General features: G+C 39.3%; 2 protein-coding genes across 2 annotated transcripts; both read left to right on the forward strand.

Moving 5' to 3' along the window:
* Positions 1 to 12,669: 12,669 nt before the first annotated feature.
* On the forward strand, positions 12,670 to 18,659 carry LOC124281181 (putative nuclease HARBI1). The gene is made up of 3 exons (XM_046717211.1): positions 12,670 to 12,954; positions 18,328 to 18,440; positions 18,585 to 18,659. The coding sequence occupies exons 1-3, from the start codon at positions 12,792 to 12,794 to the stop codon at positions 18,657 to 18,659; spliced, it is 351 nt and encodes a 116-aa protein (XP_046573167.1). The 5' UTR covers positions 12,670 to 12,791.
* LOC124281145 lies at positions 13,256 to 15,317 on the forward strand. The gene is made up of 2 exons (XM_046717171.1): positions 13,256 to 13,727; positions 14,800 to 15,317. Exons 1-2 carry the CDS (start codon positions 13,306 to 13,308, stop codon positions 15,113 to 15,115), a joined length of 738 nt encoding a protein of 245 aa, XP_046573127.1. The 5' UTR covers positions 13,256 to 13,305; the 3' UTR covers positions 15,116 to 15,317.
* Positions 18,660 to 19,889: the final 1,230 nt, after the last annotated feature.

Below are 19,889 nucleotides of genomic sequence, written 5' to 3' on the forward strand. Positions count from 1 at the left end.
TCCTAGCTAGGATAGGTAGCACAAGTTAGGACAGGGATAGGATCATTTCGAGAATGGGTCTTATCCTTACGGTAGGATGTCCTAACTTCTGTCTTAACTACTTAGGATCTGTCTTAGCTGGGACACTTTCGAGAATAGGGGCCCAGATTTGGGGGCGGAAGTTGCATGGTGTGGGGTGCTTTCTGTGTGGGAACAATCGTTCCCGACTTCTGGTCATCCGTGGAAACCTCACAGCTGCTGCTTACCGCGACCAGGTGCTCACCCCTGAACTCGTTCCTTTCATGGCGGCTCAAGTTTTAGACTGCCCCAGCTACAGCCCAGATCGTAACCCTATTGAGAATGTGTGGGGACTAATGAAGGGCGGAATAAACCAAACAGGACTTAGAAATATTAAGGATATGACTGACCGACTCACAGAGTATGGTTTTACGCCGCTTTTAGCAATATTCCAGCAATATCACTGCGGGGGACACCAGCAATGGGCTTCACACATTGTACCCATGAGGGGAATCGAACCTGGGTTTTCCTCGTGACGAGCGAACGCTTTAACCACTAGGCTACCTCACCGCCCCTAAGGATATGAAGGAAGAAGGTGTCGAATATTGTCACTGTCACTCGATTTCATACAAACTTTGATCAGTCGTGTATTGCAGGGCAAGGAGATCTCACAAAGTACTGAAAAGATATTGATTTTAGACTGTAAGAGAATCATATCTCATCATATTCATTTAAGTAAAACGTGTATAGTAGTTTGTATACATGTTTTAGATATTTGCCAATAATTTCTGTGATTGCTATATCTGCAGATAATATCAATATGTGCGAATGTGTGAGGTAATAGTGCAAACAATTAATATGTATAGCGGTCCAGTGATGTCATGACGAATGATAGTTATCTACTAAACACTGAACTGAAGCAGTGAGTAGTGATGTTCATTAACTGTCGGTAGTTTCGGGACATGAGTAGTTTTTAAAGTTGTTGGCTGCAAAAATTTTGACTGAAGAAAAAAGTTTCGAATGTGTTTTCAAATTATGCAACCTCCTTCGGTGTAACACTGGAAGCATCATATCTCTCACTTCATTCATTCCCGAAGATACTTTCCAGATTCGGGGAGGCAAATACCGTACATAATATCGTACACCTAAATATATATTTAGATAGAAATGTTTGTGTCTGCTGTTTGTCCTCGAAGCAATAGTCTTCCTTTTGAAGAAATCCTGGGTCCTATTTTAAACACTTAGCCCGTATCCTAACTCATTTGTTATCCACGATATGAGTGGTTTTAATCCAATGAACCTGCGTACGAGTGGTTCTTTTCGAATGTCGGCACATTCGTAACTACTCGCCTCTTTCCGTGACCTACAAGAAGACTCGTACCTGTATAGTACGCCACATGATATAGTTGTTTTGCCCACGGGATATTAGGATATTCTAGGAGCGCTCACGAATGTAAACACATTACATGGTGCATACACCGATGACGAGATGAATATCAAATTATTTATAAATAAATCCATACATATATACCTCATTTCACCTTTTGGCATTGTTGAATCGCGTTTTACAACTACAGAAAATAGAAAAATTCGTCTCCAATCTTTGCCAAACGTGCGCTGTCCCTATCTGATACCCTAAAGTTCTGTCGGAAATAGAAAAAAAAAACTGTTATTAGGCTGTTACTCTGTATCCCTAAAATTTACACAACTGCAAATAGCATATGTCGAAATAACCCACTTCGGCCTAACTTGGCATTCAGTGGGATGCGTAATAGGATATCGAGAAAAGCATGTTTACTCGTAAAATCGGGCAAAACTTCAGGCTATAGATGGCAATTAGGTCGCTCAGCAAGGTATGACGACGGACCGGTATCTTCCCATAAGACTGACCTCCCAAAAGACAGACCGCTTAAAACAACACATTTTATGGTTGACTTAATTAAGCTGATAATAATGGTATAGATAAAAAAAAACATCAGGTATTAACTATAGTTGTATTAATTGATGTAATGAATTACGATTTTTAAGCATATATATGTACATCAACATAATGTTTGCCAGATCATCAAAAACAATAATTTATATACATGCATGCACCATATTATTTTACATCACGTGTTTGTCAGTTCACAGATAGCACTGATTACAAAGTCACTTAAGCATCAGTGGGCCGACTGCATAAAGGAACTGAAGAGGGGACTTCTCTCTGCTTCCGAGCTGCTCCTTCAGTCTCACAAGCCGGTTTTCTTTCTCCCTGTAGACAGCTTTCTTGGGTGCTTGGGCAACACCAAAGTTTATCTGAGCAAGTTTAGCTCTCTCCGCATACACAAGAGGGTACCTCGTGGAACCAGACATAGCATTGATGACATATACTTGGTTCCATAGGGGAGGAAAAAGTTCCATCCACGTAGATCTTCTCGGCTGACTGCAGTGCTTCCAGGGCCTCATCTCAGCAGAAGGCTAGAATTTTGTTCTCTTCTCCATCTGAGATCAGCAGAAATCTTCTCCCATCATGAATTGTGGTCCACTTGTCTGGTAGCTCGACTTCAGCTAATGTTCTGGGCAGTGGAGGGATGTTCTGTCGGCCGTGGCGGTACATGGCGCTCTGCATGCTGTGGAAGGACGGGAAGTGGGGCACGACGTCGTCTTCTTGCTGACTGATAATGTGGTTGTACACTTGCTGCATGGGTGTTGTCTCTTCTCTGGCCCTCTTCCTCAGTTTACCACCAAACCTCAGCTCTAGCTCGTCCTTAGGTGGGTGGTTGTGCTCAGAAGCGTCCCTGATGAAATCTCGCACAGTGGTACACTTTCCCCGACAAGACTTGTCCACACATCTCCAATACACATTTTCTCCTTTCACCTTGATCTTCGCATAGAGGTGCACCTTTCTGGGATGGGACCCCAACGATCGTCTGCAACACCCGTCCAGGTTTTGCTTTTGAGACGAACCCTCCTATCTGTTTCTTTTTATAGTGACAGTGAGACTACATGGTAGCTACTTCCTTAAAGGAGAATACGAGTGATTTGCAATAATTTGCTGGGTGAAAGATAAAGTCATCAGAAACATATCCCTAAATTTTCAATTAAACCTTTTGTATAATTATGTTTTAATTACGAAAACAGTTTCTGTAAATCTCAGCTTCGGCCATTATGCATATTTCGCTGGAACCCACGTGACCTTTCCGCTTGTGACGTCAAATGTGCCTGGAGTCCGCCGTATTGCCAAAGACCAAGCGCCACATTAGTACAAATCGTGTTGTTTCCGTTGTTTTGTGGTACGATGGTGTATTCTGTTGCCTGGGGATGCACGGAATCATCGAACAATGGAAAGCCACCATTTCTTCCGTTTTCTAAGTAAAGAGAGAGAATTAGGCAGGAGAAATGGTCGGATCATTCCGAGGTGGACGCATATGAAAGAGACAAGCACACATGGGGCATACAAATCCCAAAGCTAGGCTGAAGAAGGAAGAATTACCCACGAGATTCATTTATGCTCATTGGGTCCAAAACAATATCTTCCAGACTACCCAATGACAGTTCAATTTTCACAGCAGAAGCAAACGCAATACTAACAGCTCTTAAATATATTAATAAACACCGTAAATATAAACAATATATAATATTTTCTGACTCTCTTTCTTGCCTTCAGGCAATTAAAAATCTCTCTTGCAAACATCCACTTTTAATTGAAATAATCGAATTATATAATGATCTTGCTACTGGCCAATGCGACATCGTCTTTTGTTGGTTACCCAGCCACGTTGGCATTTCTGGGAACACAATGGCTGATCTTGCTGCCAAGACAGCCCTCAACAAATCTGTAACACCACTTCTTATTCCATATTCTGATTACAAAGCTGCTATAAGATCTTATATTCGTGATCTGATGCAAAAGAAGTGGGACACCCAAGTAGGTATCAATAAATTACATGCAATAAAACCCTATATCGGTTGCACTTACTTGGGTTGTCAGTCCAGATTTGAAGAGGTCATCATACGACGATGTCGTATTGGCCACACAAGATACACTCACGAGTACCTATTAAAAAGTGAGGATCCTCCGTTTTGTATCCCTTGTGATGAACGAATCACGGTCAAGCATGTCTTGCTTGACTGTGTTGAGTACTCCATCACAAGGGATATCTATTTCAAATCCCGAACTATGAAGGATCTTTTTACTAATGTAAGTCCTCATTTAATTATTGCTTTTTTAAAAGAATTAAATTTGTTGACAGATTTGTAAATAGCTAAATATTTTATGATTGGAAGTTTGAATTAGTAACATAGAGTGTTAGTGGCTGTATCCTCGAGGGGGGTTAAAGTACTGTAAAATTATTGTCCTCCTGAGAGGGTACGTAAGTCCCAAAACATTCAAAGTAAATTTCAACTTTCCGTTTTTTAATCGTAGAATATTTGTAATTTTAATGTATGGCTAGATATGTCTTAATTGCTAACGGCTGAGGGGATGATATAAATCCAGCTAGGGCCCATGCAGGAAGCAAATGTACTGTAAGTCCCCATGGTCCCTAGTATGGTGATCTACCTTCAGTTGTTAGCGATCTATAGCCCATTTTTAGATTGTGTTGTCCCCTATGGTTAAAATGTTTTAGATTCAATTACTAGTTTTACATTTATATATCTGTGATACTCTAGTTGCTTTACTGTCCTTCGATGACAGGTTTTATAATATATACATATTCCATTACAATGTAAAATGTTCTCGTCACGATATGGCTGAAATATTGCCGATGTGACGTTAAATATTAACTCACTCACTCACTCATTTATGCTCCATCATTCCCTGTTACAGCTTACTGTCAGTGGTATTTTTAACATAAATTAAATCAAGTACGATTGCCAGTCGAACTGCCCCAGCAAATTTGGTCAAATTGCCCCGGAGTTTTGGTCAAATTGCCCCAGAGGGGAGGGATAGTTAAAATGCCCCAATTTATTTAAAATGATTAAATATAGGCCATAAATGCATAATTTTGTCAACTTTGATATTATGTTCTTCATATAAAAGTATATAAACACTTTCAAGAGTCTTCATTCTGATTACTTCTCGAATTTTAGCCGGAGTGGGTGAGTGAGTTAATATTTAACGTCGCATCGGCAATATCTCAGCCATATCGTGACGAAAACAATTTCTACAATAAAACGTGAAATGAGAGCATTTGGCATTGAAATGGAATATATGTTCGTTATAAGGACCTGTCGACGAAGGACAGTAAAACAACTAGAATATCACAATTACAACTAAAACTAGTGTGGAGAGTTAAAAATGATAGCACTATTTTGACAATACAATATAAAAACAACCTATAGATCGCCAACACCAGAAGGTAGATCACCATACCAGGGACCATGGGACACTTTCAAGAAGATGTGAACAGATATATTGTTATTGATGAGACCCTCTGTATTTTGGACTGGGGGGACATCTTCGACCAACTCAATAATGCCAAAAGGTGAAATGTGGTATATAGCTATGGACTTGTAAATAAATATTTTGATATTCATCCCATCGTCAGTGTATGCACCATGTTATGTTAGGCACTAAAACGTGCAAGTTGTGTTTACATTCGCGAGTGGGCGGGGCTTACGCTTCGAGAAAACATGGAGTTATGGAGACAAACGTCTTTGTTCTAAAAAATTTGCTACCGGGATTCAGATACTAATTTCATTCTGCATTATTGAGCTGAGTGTCGTGTGAATGTCGCAGCTAGAAGTATTAGAAATCGGTCAGTTCCATAGTAAACTTACCTCGTCCGCCATCTTGGATCTCTCCAGTGAACGCCGCCTTTACGTAGCGAATACCAGGGCCTCTATATAACTAATGAGAGGCCCGGGAACCAGGATGTCAATATATATCTCTATTAAGATCTACCTGAAACATGGCAAGAAAAATGTTGTTGTTTTCTGTCACTTTCCAGATAATGCCACTTTTTCAGTTCCTCCAACAATGAGAAATGGAAGTGGGAAGTCAGCATTTGAATTGGCCCATTTCATTCTAAAGAAAATGGGCCTTGGTTGTGTGCCTAAAGTTGCAGAAATGAAATTGTGCTTATTATGATAAGACATTTATTGAACAATGTCCATTATGGAAGAAACCCTTTTTCCCATAATGGACATTGTCCAATAAATGTTTTCTATTGAATGCCTTGCAATTGCAGTGATATCAAAACTGGAAAAAGAATTTTCTGAAAAAGACAGCGATTATGGTTTTATTCTGTACCTTTTGCAATGCACTGGGGAGTACTGAAACGAATGAGCAGGCAATAAATCTTTATTGGAAATATAGATGTTTTGTTTTGTGGTATTTCAGATGGGGAACAAGAGACAATATCCACAAATGCCACTGCAATAACCGGAGTTAAGTCACAGGGCATGTCTTACAGAAAACCTCTAAAACATTTGGGGTCCCATTCATGACCCTAAGCGATCATGTTACATATGTTATATTTGGGATTACACTTTCTTAGTAAAGTACAAATTCTAGTACTTTTTTAGTTGAGCCTCATCCGGGATTCGAACTCACAAGTCAGGCACCTAATCGCCAGCACACAAAGTCAGCGGAATCCACGGAAGCTCACTTCCCACTGCATACTGACGAGCGATGAGATTGCAGATGAAGGCAGAAAAAAAGAGACGAGAAAGAAAAACTAGAAAGAGAAAAAGGCGCGTACGGAAATCTAATCTTCTAAATCTAAGATTATCTTGTAAACAAATACACAAGATTTGTTACTATCATACTAGCGTGCTGGAAGGGAGTGTTCTGGGTTTGCTTTGCGAACTATAGATTGTTAGCAGAGTGTGTCTCCGTTTCGTAAACACCACACGACAGGAGACATTGGCGAACATATTACCCACATCTTAGTTCCAATACATAACCTGTACAATTCGGAAATATAAGTGGGTAATATAATCTTTATCATGTAATGTCATTCTGGATTTATCTATTGTTTAGGACATTTTACTTATCTTAGTGTGGCAAATTATTTGCAGTCATTGTTGCAAACAGAAAACAATGCCGTCGAGTTACGCTGCTTTTAGCAATTTTCTAGCAATATCACGGCGGCGGACACCTGAAATGGGGAATCGAACCCGGATCTTCGGCGTGACGAGCGAACGCTTTAACCACTTAGAGACTACCAGACTGTCGCGTTAACCTATAGAAGTAGGTAGGTGGCACAAAATTCCACGCGAAATGGAAATAAAATGTGACCTCTGCGACACGTGTGATGTTGACGATGAATTTCTTTACATTTTTCTCTGCCCATTCTTCTAACATCATCGGAAAACTTATATCACAAACCATTATGTTAAAACACCCAATGTGTCAAAATTTAACGAAATGTTTAACTGTAAACGAATTAGTGTTTTAAACTATTATATTTTGTAAAACCATCATGAAAACTTCAATCTTCCATGTAAACCATCCCGCAAATCCTATGTACTCATAATTATGTATATGTACCTCTTATGCCGATTATTCCTGCTTGAGCGTAATAAAAGTTTTGTTCTGCTAATGTTCCCAGAAAGATAAAATTGAACCCCATCGTTGATACATGTAAATATGTTGAGTGGCGTCTATATTTCTACCCAGTGATCAACTCATTGTGCCACCTGTTCCGATACACTATAGGTTGGGCCTTTTGTTTTTAACTACCCAGCGCCTCCGTTGTGTAGTGGTTAGAGCGTCCGCCCGGAGAGCAGAAAGTCGCGGGTTCGATCCCCGACCGCGTCATACCAAAAGACGTTAAAATATGGTACTTGTTGGTCCCTGCCTGGCGCTCTGCATTAATGGGTACAACAAGGACTGGTCGGTTGGGAGTCAGAATAATGTGTCTGAGTGGGGTTTTCATGCTTCACTGCTGCATGGTATCTCAGTGAGCTAGCACTATAAAACCAGTTTACGTCATCATATGAGCGAAATATTCTCCAGCACGACGTTAAACCCAATTTCACCTCACCTCACCTTTAAGTATTCCGCTTGTAACTGTGGTGTGTTGACAGCCTATCGACCGCCGGTTGCCGTGTTATCTGTTCAATGTCACCTCCTCCTTGATCCAAGTACCTTGTATAATTCACTGTCACCATGACTTAGCAGTTTTAACGTGTTAAGTAAATCTTTATTCGTCCGTTTAAGCACCCAAAAAATCTTCAGAGTTTCACCGTCAAATTTGGATCGGTCAATTCAGATTGGTAAATTCACATACATATTGTACCCAAAATATAGCCCAAAATGTTACATTTTACATGTGCGATATTATCACGTGGAATGACGCCATTGTGTATTTTCACTGGAAATCAGCAATATATTTGGCGGCGGTGTGTAAATAATACAATCTGAAGCAGATAATCCAGTGATCAACAGCATGAGCATCGATCTACACAATTGGGATACATTTGTATGTGTCAACCAAGTCAGTGACTACATGTATATTGCAAACTGGAGGGAGAGTATTGAAAGGTTTTAAAGTTCTGTTCCGGAAAAGATCACTACCACCAATTTCAATCGAACTCAAACTTGTTGCCATGGAAACGCAAAAAATATTTTATTCAGAAATGCAAAACTACTAAAAGGCACCGGTACACCACCAGGCCTATCAATGTGTCAAGTTTGGTGAAAAAGGCTTACTCAATATTACAATGTAACAATGTTATGCTCCAGAATCGACGCTTTTTACAAATTCTGGTCGGCATGTCACAACCTGTTCAACGACTGATTTATTTTGTATTGCCATTGCTACATGCTCTGTATAACCTCTATACAGAGGTAGCCCTCTACCCTGCATGTTGGACCCCATGTGCAACTGTAAAAATGGAATGAAAAATAAAACACAATAAAAAAAGTTTGGTGAACAAATATTGAACGGTTTTTTAGTTCTGCTCCGCCAAAGAGCACCAACACCAATTTCAGTCAAAGTCAAACTTGTTGCAATGGAAACGCACAAATATCTTAATCAGAAAGGCAAAACTACCAAAAGGCACTAGTTCATCACCAAATGTATTTATGTGAGAAGTCTGGTAAAGAAATATTGAACAGTTTAAAAGCGCACCAACACAAATTTCAGTCTAAGCAAACTTGTTGCCAAGGAAAGGCAAAAAAATATCCTATTCAGAAATGCAAAACTACCCAAAGGCACCAGTACACCAACCACCAGACCTATCTTTGTGCTCCGGAAAAGACAAATGTGCACGGACAGACCTGCTGGTTTGATTGTATCAATCAATTCATTAATCATAAAAAAGAACCACCCAGGGTGGTACAGCAGTAAGGTTTTCCGAGCATAACAATAATTTGTACATTACAAGATGACGGCTATACTGTACGGATAATTGGCGACATTAAGACTTTGAGGCTGAAAACAATTATGAATATGTACATATAGATAGATAAATATAAATTCCGATTTAGAAATTCTGCACACATGTATACAATCACACTCGAAGGCACTTATCTATTATACAGATGAATTGTGCAAGGTTCTTGATTTCATTTGGCTCCATGCAGGTAGCAAAAGTAATGTAAGTCCCCATGGTTCCTAGTATGGTGATCTACCTTCAGTTGTTGGCGATCTATAAGCGACGTTTTATATTGTAGTGTCTTCTTTAATTACACTGTTTTAGCTTTACATGCTAGTTTTATGTTCACATATGTGATCCTCTAGTATTTTTACTGTCCATCGTCGACAGGTTTAACTCTTCACAATGTTTTCATTTTTGTATTGTATAAATTGTTTTCGTCGCGATATGGCTGAGATATTGCCCATGTGACGTTCAATATTAACTCACTCTTGATTTCATTTACAATTCTACTACTCAACAATTTTTTGTACTTTATTATATTAGGGACATGTATGTATTTATTTGGGATAAATTTGGATTTGCATTCACAAAAAGCTTCACATTTAAACAGGTAGTGGAATTCATCGGCTATAGCGGGCGACATACACAGTTTACATTTCTAAATTCTCTCTCTATGCCCAGCCAAAGGCCAACCTCGATAGGCAGGTTATGGTTACAACTTCTGTATTTCAGGAGAGGATAATATATTTGTTTAGGCAGAAGGCGATAGTTATCAAATAAAGGAATAAGTGTTTATAATAAAGCCCTTTCGACCTTTTCTCGACGTCAGATCCTAGTTTTGATAGAACTGATCTTCTAGAGTCTGTTCTACTGGATCCAACTAGGGTCCATGCAGGTAGCAAAAGTAATGTAAGTCCCCATGGTCCCTAGTATGGTGATCTACCTTCAGTTGTTGGCGATCTATAGCCCATTTTCATACTGTGTTGTCCTAATTTGAAATCCAATTTTAGACAGAGTTGCTAGTTTTATTCCTTGATACTGTGATATTCTAGTTGATTTTACAGTCCTTCGTCGGCAGGTTTTTATATTTTATATGTATTTCTGATGAATTAACAACTTGTTTACAGTCACGATATGGCTGAAATATTGCCGATGTGACTTAAAATCTTAACTCACTCACTGTTCTACTCGAGCAGTTTGCCATTGGCTTGAAACACTTTGTGAAATACATAGGATAGGCCTCAGAGGTTAAGTGTTTCATTGAAAACATCGTCTGAATCAACTCCTCCAATAACCAAATCATCTGTAAGCTGTCAGACGAATTTAACTTGGCTCAAAACCGATTCTCCTTAGATTTTTCTCACATGCTATGTCTACACAAACTGTCACTTCCTGTCACGGCCCAAATCCAAGGAGAACCATCTCATGAACGTTACACCTTTTGTCAGTCAACTCAAAGGTCTCAATCTAACACAAACGTCAAAAGCAAAAGCAAACCGAGACCAGATTCTTAAAAAATCGGGGGCAGATTCATAAAAAATCCAAGTGGCAGAGCCCCCAAAGGGTCAGATGATAAAATTAAATTATTTAACAAATACGGATCACTTTAAGACATGGACGTGTCCGTAAAACGTCCATAGTGATGATTCAAGCACCTGTCTGCATCCTGCAAAGGCACTTATTCTTCTCTGGATTTGTCTCTTGCAGATTCTAACCTCCTCAATCAATTAGATTAGTCTGTTCACAATCACCTTTGTGGAAGTGACCACTTCCCAACTATCCTGTCAGAAATTACTCCATCTGATTCTCCATCGTATACAAGATGGAATTTTTCCAAGGCTAAAGGGTCCATATTTCAAAATATGGGTAAATCGAAACTACTACCTGAATGCTTCAGTGACGAAACCGATCCCATTCAGACATTTGCTGACGTTTTAAAGAAAATAGCTGATGAGTGTATACCAAAGTCCTCTACAACTCCACATGTACGGAAACCACGGTTTAATACAGATTGTAGACAAGCCAGAAAAAGCGAGGAAAATGGCAGAACATTATTTCCGTCACCATCCAACTGTCCATAACTTAAATAAATTTAAAATACTTAATGCGAAGGCACGTCGTACCTTCAAACAAAACAAACGGCAATCTTGGAGGAAGTATGTTTCCAAAATAAGTTAACGCACGCCTATGTCTAATGTGTGGAAGATGGTTCAGAGAATAAAGGCAAATGTTCAAAATCGCGTGTTCAACATCTTAAAGATGGTGATAATTTGATAACTGACAAATCTAACATTGCACATAAAATAGGCGAAACTCTTGCCAAAACTTCTTCATCGGCAAATTATGTCCCTGAGTTTCAGAGTTATCAGAAACAACAGGAAAAGACAAAACTTAATTTCGAATCAAATAACTGAGAAGATTATAATGAAGTGTTTTCATTACATGAGCTACATACAGCTCTTGAGCAAGCTCATGACACTGCAGCGGGTGATGACAATATACATTACCAGCTACTGAAACACTTACCTGAACCATGTCTGATGACACTTTTAGATATATTTGACCAAATATGGACGTCTGGAGAATTTCCTCCTTCATGGCGTAATGCCATTGTAGTGCCAATACCAAAACTTGGCTCGTTGGCAATCTATAGCCTGTTTTTATATTGTATTGTCATTTATAGTTCCAATATTTTAGATTTAATTACTAGTTTTAAATGGATATCTCTGATACACTAGTAGTTTTACTGTTCTTCGTTAACAGGTTTTTAACTTCTAACTTTATTGATCTTTAATGTAATTATAAACTGTTCTCGTCACGATATGACTGAAATATTGCCAATGTGACGATAAATATTAACTCACTCACTCACCCAAAACCTGGCCGAGATCCATCGAATTACAGACCTATATCTCTCACCAGCTGTCTGTAAAAACCATGGAACGAATGGTGAATAATAGATTAACTTGGTATCTTGAAACCAATAACCTTATAACAAATATCCAATGTGGTTTCAGAAAAAATCGTAGTACCATTGGTCATCAGGCCCCGAGGTTATAAAACTTTCTTGAGTACGATCTCATGCTCAAATCGGGTTTCGTGCTCAACTCAAAACTCAGACTCGGTAAATGGAGGTTATTAAAAATTCTGAGTACGTTTTCGTGCTCAACTTGAGCATGAAATGCTTTGATCTCAAGTATGCTCTGGACCGTGCTCAACGCTGAGTTCGATGTCAACAATGGCAGCTCACCTGCGTCAGATTCGGCAAGCTCGGCGGACATCCCGTGTACCGAGAGTGTTCCGAGATCGCACGAACCCGCTCGAAGATTTAGGAGTCGATGAAGTGTTTGAGAGGTTTTAGACCAACAACAATAATATATTTGCTCGGACTTCTGGATTTACCCATACACACAGCTCGGAACTGTTCACTGCCACCTCTGTTGCAACTACTCCTCTGCCTTCGCTTTTTGGCGACAGGCGCTATGCATCTGTTGGTTGGGGACAGTCTCAACATTTCTAGATCAACAGCGGGCAGATGTATACGGGCAGTGTCAGTAAAAATAGCCGAACTGTCGAAGGATTTTATCCAGTTTCCAGTTGGAAGGGACGCCGTTCGTGCAAAGGAGGCATTCGGCAACATTGCAGGTACGTACATGGGGTTTTCCCAATCTAAACATACATAAATGATTTCATTGGTGTGGTTCGCGTCAGTGATATTTTGATTGGCCAGTGTATTGGGTCAGGGGTCGAGGACGTGTCACAGATAACAACAAACCCTATGAGCCGAATTATGGAAAGAAGTTTAACTTAGACCAGGTTTAAACCTAGACTAGGGGTTTAATGTTTTTCCGCTTTAAAAATGATTCAAACATTATATTAAACCGTTTTTGCGCATACTCAGTGTCCTATTTCCGTTTTGACTCAGCGTTTTATACGTTGCATGGCGGTACATGACGGCACATGACAGTAGCGTTTCAAACGTCAAGGTAAGGCAATATGGCATCTAGAATACAAAACTTTACTGAGGAACACAAGCTGTACATTCTCCAGTGTATTGAGGATAATATTTCAATCATTGAAGACAAGAGGTGTGACGCCAATGCGTTAAAAAACAAATCGACAGCATGGGGAAGAATCAAGGTATCTTTTCAAGGTCGTTTTGGCATCAACATTGACACAGATAAATTGAAGCAATTATGGAAACGACTAAAGTTAACTGCCAAAAGAGAACTACGCAACTACGAAAAGGAACTTAAAAAAACTGGAGGGGGGCCACCGCCCAAGGACGTGTCAAATGTATCGCATAGAATAATCAGTAGGATTCCCAGGGAGTTTGAACAACTGACCAACCCATACGACGACGACGCTGACGACCATGACGAACAAGGAGATATCTCAGCGGAAGGCGATAAGTTGAGGTATACATGTGTATAAAGATGAATATGTGACCGCGGCTGACAAAATAGGGCCAGATGCGGCACAAGCAATTTTCAGTTATTTATAAAGTCATTCGCCTTTCAAAAACCCCCAGAAAAACATGCTGTAACTTCAACAGGAAGTGAGGTACCTCTATAAAGTTTTGTGTGTGTCATTAAGATGATGCTGATTTCAAATCACCAAAAGTCTCAAATATTAAATTTGGCCATTCACCCTATTTTGTCAAGACGCGGTCACATAAAATTATATAGATTTCTTCATCCTCAATAACATCAAGTACAAAGTGAACGAAAAATCACGCTTGTTTCAACTGATGTTTAAGCAGAAAATAATTATTGTCTTAAATTTCATTATTCAGTAACAAATATAGTATTTATAGCATACAAAATGAAGATTTGAAAGACATCATCAGAGAAAAATATTAGAGTGATCTCCCCTTACAATTCACGTCTTTCCGGTTGTATCATATATGATACGCATCATTTGTCACACATGTTAATATTAAACTAGAGTGGTTTAAGTGTAAATAACATAATATACTGATGCATGGTAATCCATGAACATGGAAAATATTAAAAATAAAACTTAATTTCACTTGTACCAGCGTGTAATATCCAATCAATGTCTGAGCGCACACAGACATGTGTTTTTTTCATGGAGGCCGCCGTCTTGATGACGTTTCTGCACTAAGCATGCAGAGGCTAATATCTGTAGGAAACTACTGAATGACTTGCAAAATTGCATGGATCAAGGCCCTATAAGGGAGATAACTCCAATTACTCTATGGGGCACACTAGATACCAGGAATTACAATTATCATATATAATAGAGGGTTAACGCAGTCAAGCGCTCCTAATAAATAGTTCCCCTTCAAAAGTGTCCGCTAGGTCAGTTTAGTAAGATTGGAGCATGTATGCTAAACGTTATAGATAAACCGATTAGGTAAATGTATGATAGTTACATCCATGCAATGTAGTTTAAATGGTAAGGAAAAAATACTTACGTACCAGAACAAAAATATCATACTTTATCTTTGTGATATTTACTCTTCAGTCCCGACGTCCAGGTAGTAAATGTCAGCAAGGGAGCCCCTATACCGTCAACATCAACATCAACATCAACATCAACATCGTCCGAGTGTGTGCGTGATTCTGTCGGCCCAAATGTTGACTACTGCGACGATGACATCAGCGTAAGTCAGTGTCATTATGATAAACTCCCCATTCTTACAAAGAGAAAGAGACAATCGACCGGTTCAGCTAGAGATGCGACACCCGAGACAACCCTTCTGCAGCTCGCACGAGAAGAACACGAACTAAAGTTGAAGTACATGAAGGAAGAACACAACCTAAAGATAGAAATTCTGTAACTGCAGAAAACACATGCAGAAAATCAACTTTGCACCCACAATGTCGTGTGGGTTGGCGATCGTTCATACACTGAACTGTAGATCATTAATGGAGAACTTTACGTTGTCCATTGTTCTGCAAGTGTAGATTTCTGAATCTATGTTCCGTTATGCAGTTCAGACCTGTTTCGATGTTATTCATATGCCTCGTATTTTTCTTTCCACCAGTAACAGTGGAAAATATATTTTATTGACACAAATCAGGGACGAATCTCTTATGTAGAAAAGGTCATTTTACCCCACCATTGACTGTGATTAGTGTACTCAACAAAACTGGACACGAAATAGAATGTCAAAGTTCAGCTGGTAAATATCGCAGCTAAACATTTCTGAAAGATTGGTCTTTTAGCGAATCGCATATCTTGCATGTCGAGATTTTATTTCAGTGACATTCTGTATTTTGAGTGAAAAATCCACACATTTTGTTTTCATTTCAGATTGCATCTATAGATCATTTGCCAGACGAAATCTTGGGAAACATATTTCGTGAATTGGAACTTAGTGACATTTTTCGAAACATCAGTTTTGTGTGTACACGATGGAGAAGTATCATTGATAGTTTCCACTTCTGGCTAAGTATCAAAACCATTGATATATTGGACGACCCTGGCCTTTCACATTTAGACATTACCCCTTCCCTGCCAAAATCAAAACATTAGGCATATTGAAAGTATCTGAAAATCAATTGTGTTCTATCAAAGTTTTGGAAGTCTTGAGAAATTTGAAGTTTGTGAAAATTGTTGGCTACCGTGGCCCAAAAGTTCTTACAGGGTGACTTGATCAATGCTTTGTCTCACAACAATTCTCTTGTGAGTCTTGAGATTACAAATGTGGTTAGCTTTACTGCTGATGGTATCTCAGATCTGCTGAGTAGAGTACCAGGTCTCCACAGTTTGCTTTTGACTGACGTAGGCTTCTCATTTTTTACACCTTCTAGTCTGAGACAATTGCTGACCACCTTCAGTAACATCAAGCAGATATTAGTCGACGTTAGGGTTGACGGAGAGGATGCTGAAAATCAAATGTCAAAGGTCTTGAATACGTTTTGTTTCAAGGTATGTTTTGGACATGATATGGTTGACATAGTTCCCAGAAGGTCACTTCAATTTGACAGATACTGGTATTCATCACCTCGTATGAAATATTTTGTATGAAAGTAAGAAATGCCGAGACACATCATTCGGGCACTTCGGCAACTTCATGCGTTCCGTCGCGCTCTGCGTAGAGACCGTGTTTTTAGAGATCGCCTGAATCCTTTTGACATGTACAACGACGGGCAATTTCATCGCCGATTTAGGTTCAACAAGGAGAACGCTAACTTCATCATTGGTTTGATTTCAGAGCCTTTAACTAGACGCAACAATTCATTACCTGCTGCGTTGCAATGTTTAATTGCTCTCAGGTTTTATGCTACAGGTACCTTTCAAATTGCCCTTGGTGATCTCCTTGACGTCCACCGGACAGTTTGCGTGGTTGTCAAAGGGTGAGTAAAGCTTTGGCTTACTGTCGCCAGCAGTTCATTACAATACCTACTGGTGCTAGAGCAAGACGAGTCATGGCTGGTTTCTCGGCAGTAGCTAATTTCCCAAATGTTACAGGGGCAGTAGATTGCACTCACATTCCTATTTCTACCCAAAGTGGCAATGATGCAATGCGTTTCATAAACAGGAAAAGGTTCTCTTCAATAAATACCCAGGTAATATGTGACGACATCCCACTGATAACAAACATTGTCGCACGATGGCCCGGATGCACCCATGACCCGCGCATTTTACAAGAAAGCAGAATCAGTGAGAAATTTGAACGTGGTCAAGTTCCTGGCTACCTTCTTGGTGATCCCGGGTATCCTTGTTTACCGTACTTACTGACACCTGTAAACAATCCTCGCACGGAAGCAGAAAGACGTTTCAACACATCTCAGAGAAAGACTAGAGGGATTGTTGAGCGTCTGTTCGGCATCTGGAAACGTCGCTTTCCCTGCTTATCTTTTGGCCTTCGATTGAAGTTGGACACAATATTCACTGTTATCATAACATGTTCAGTTCTGCACAACGTTGCGTCACTTAGACATGATCCTGACTTTGACGACAGTGACGACGACGATGACGACAGCGAGCCAGAGACTGACAATGACAATGTGACCGACGCTGTTCTGCGACGTCGCGGCCTAAGGGAACGAGATATGATAATTGCACAACATTTCTCTCAAGAAATCACAGATATGGACTTGCCTCATGTTCCCAGATACCGTATGCACACTAGTGCATTTAATACTGCTTGTTTATTTTGAAGGCATCATGTCCACACTGCGCCACAAAGGCAATAACGTCATGTAGGTTATGTCATTGTTACGCAATGTCTTTTAGCCATACAACAGCATATTTTTGAAAGACTTTGCTTGCTCCGTAAGATGACATATTTCTTCAATGTTCCGTATTTTAAAGAGCTTGTTATGTTGTAGTTGATTCAACAAAAATAAAAGTGTTGTTCTTGAAATATAATCATCTTCCTAATTACATGCCTTAGTTCTGGGGGTTTTTTTCAAAAAGGATATTCAAAATTACAAGATATATACATGTATGCCTACATACTTTTTCTTGGTTATTGTAGTACCTTATGGCTATGGAACACTCTCGAACTGAACGAAACAACGTTTAATTTTAGAGGTAGATCGGAGTTACATGATAAAACCTGCATGTAAACCTGCCCCTACCCAGGTCTGCATTTTACCAGTTTTGGCGGGTTAGACCTGGTTTAGTGCAAAACCTGCTTTAGTAATACCGTCCTGGAATGAAAACTCAGCTTCAGTGCAGGGTTAAACCTGGGTTATCGGCAAACTTCGTAAATGTGTTCGGGATTTCCCGGGGAGCGACGGAAAACTCGGGACTAACTTAAACCACGTTCGATAATATGAACTATTTACGTCTCGGTCTAACTTCTTTGTTTTAGACTTGTATTAAGTTCAAACCACCTTTCATCATAGCAGGTCAGGGTTTAAACTCACAGTTAGACCGGGATTTACCTTAAACTGGGTCTAAACCTGTTTCCATAATTCGGCCCTTAGAATTTAGCGATGATTTTAATCTGGGACTTAATTGCGAATGAAAACTGTTTTAAAACTGAAAAATAAAATATGCTATCTATTGTGAGACTATGATATATTGTACTTGCAGGATTCCCGAATGTCGTTGGGTGCATCGACGGTACTTTTATCCGAATACAGCGGCCGACTGCAAACGAGGGAGACTTCGTGAACCGGCGAGGTTACCATTCCCTAAATGTTCAGGTAACTATCGATATGAATAACATAATTTAACATACACAATGAGTTTAGGGTTGGTTCGAAGATGGTGTAGGTGTTGGGTGTGATTTCTGATATGTACATTTGGAATGATGATATTAGATTTTCTCTTCTGTTATAATCCTACAGATGTGCTGTGATGCAAACTTTAAAATCACCATTTGCAACGCCAGCTGGCCCGGATCAGTGCATGACAGTGCATGACATCAACACTGTGCCGTCTATTTGAAAATGGTAACCTATATTTCAGAACATGTACCTAACGGTATTGTGCAAGTAAAACCAAGATATAGTTGATGGTATTTTTACATATAATGCCAAAATATTACAAATAATGTTATTGTTATTATTGGTTAATATGTAGAGTGAAAGTAGTGATTAGTTCTGAAAGTAGTAGATACTTAATTGAGTTTCAGTTGATATACTATGATATACATTGTCTTTAATCAAGATGAATATAAGTATTCCAGCAGAAAGTGTTATTTCACACAATATGTATAATTTCAGCATTGCAATTCTTAATATCTGAAATAAATATCACATATGTTATATTTACACATTTCGCTTTATACATTATGCTGTCATCTTTTACAAGTTTTCAATTTTTTTCGCTTAATACATTATGCTGTCATCTTTTACAAGTTTTCAAATTTTTTTTGTTTAAGGACAGTACACTGGCTTTCTACTGGGGGACTCAGGCTACCCATGTCGTTGGTTCCTCCTGACACCTTTACTGAACCCAACCAATCGTGCTGAGGAGCGATATAATGGTTCTTTGTGCAGGACAAGGGTGCTCATTGAGCAGACATTTGGCATTCTGAAAAGGCGGTTCCAGTGCCTGCACAATGAGCTTCGGGCCACGCCTAAGAATGCAGTCACCTATGTTGTTGCATGTGTTGTCTTACACAATCTGGGGATTGAAAGGGGTGATATAATTAATAATGAAGAAAATCTTGTGCCTCCAACACCAAATGCTAATGACAATTAAGTACCATTAGTTAAAGGTCAAAATGATGGAGCTGATGTGAGACATCACATTATTCGGACATTTTTCAATCATTAATCATACTACCATTGCCTCATTACAATTATATCCCTTTTATTGATTGTGCGCGTAATATTGCTCTGCAGAAATTATTGTCACCCCTAAAAATACATGAATAAAGCTGACATTGTGTAACACTATTCCTTTAGAGGGAATACAATACTGTCAAAAATGTTATTAAAAACAACTGACAGAACTGAAGTAATATGGTACTTAGCAGACTTGATGAATTCTGCAGCAATACCATCTGGACCAGGAGAGTGGTGCACATACTGTTTCAATTAAAGGTTAGGCTGATGAAATACTACAATTTACATCTTCTTGATGAAATAGTTCTTACTTTCCTATTTCAAACATTTCTGCTTAAAAATGTAAGACAAGATCTTGAG

Source organism: Haliotis rubra, unplaced genomic scaffold, assembly GCF_003918875.1.
Source record: "Haliotis rubra isolate DU_JTF1 unplaced genomic scaffold, ASM391887v1 Scf28, whole genome shotgun sequence".
Taxonomy (NCBI): domain Eukaryota; kingdom Metazoa; phylum Mollusca; class Gastropoda; order Lepetellida; family Haliotidae; genus Haliotis; species Haliotis rubra.

Coding starts and splice junctions, on each gene's coding strand:
- LOC124281181 (XM_046717211.1), top strand. CDS start 12,792: ATGCATCTGTTGGTTGGGGACAGTCTCAACATTTCTAGATCAACAGCG. Junction 12,955..18,327: donor GGCATTCGGCAACATTGCAG/GTACGTACATGG, acceptor TTGTACTTGCAG/GATTCCCGAATGTCGTTGGG. Junction 18,441..18,584: donor ACCATTCCCTAAATGTTCAG/GTAACTATCGAT, acceptor ATAATCCTACAG/ATGTGCTGTGATGCAAACTT.
- LOC124281145 (XM_046717171.1), top strand. CDS start 13,306: ATGGCATCTAGAATACAAAACTTTACTGAGGAACACAAGCTGTACATT. Junction 13,728..14,799: donor GCGGAAGGCGATAAGTTGAG/GTATACATGTGT, acceptor TTTACTCTTCAG/TCCCGACGTCCAGGTAGTAA.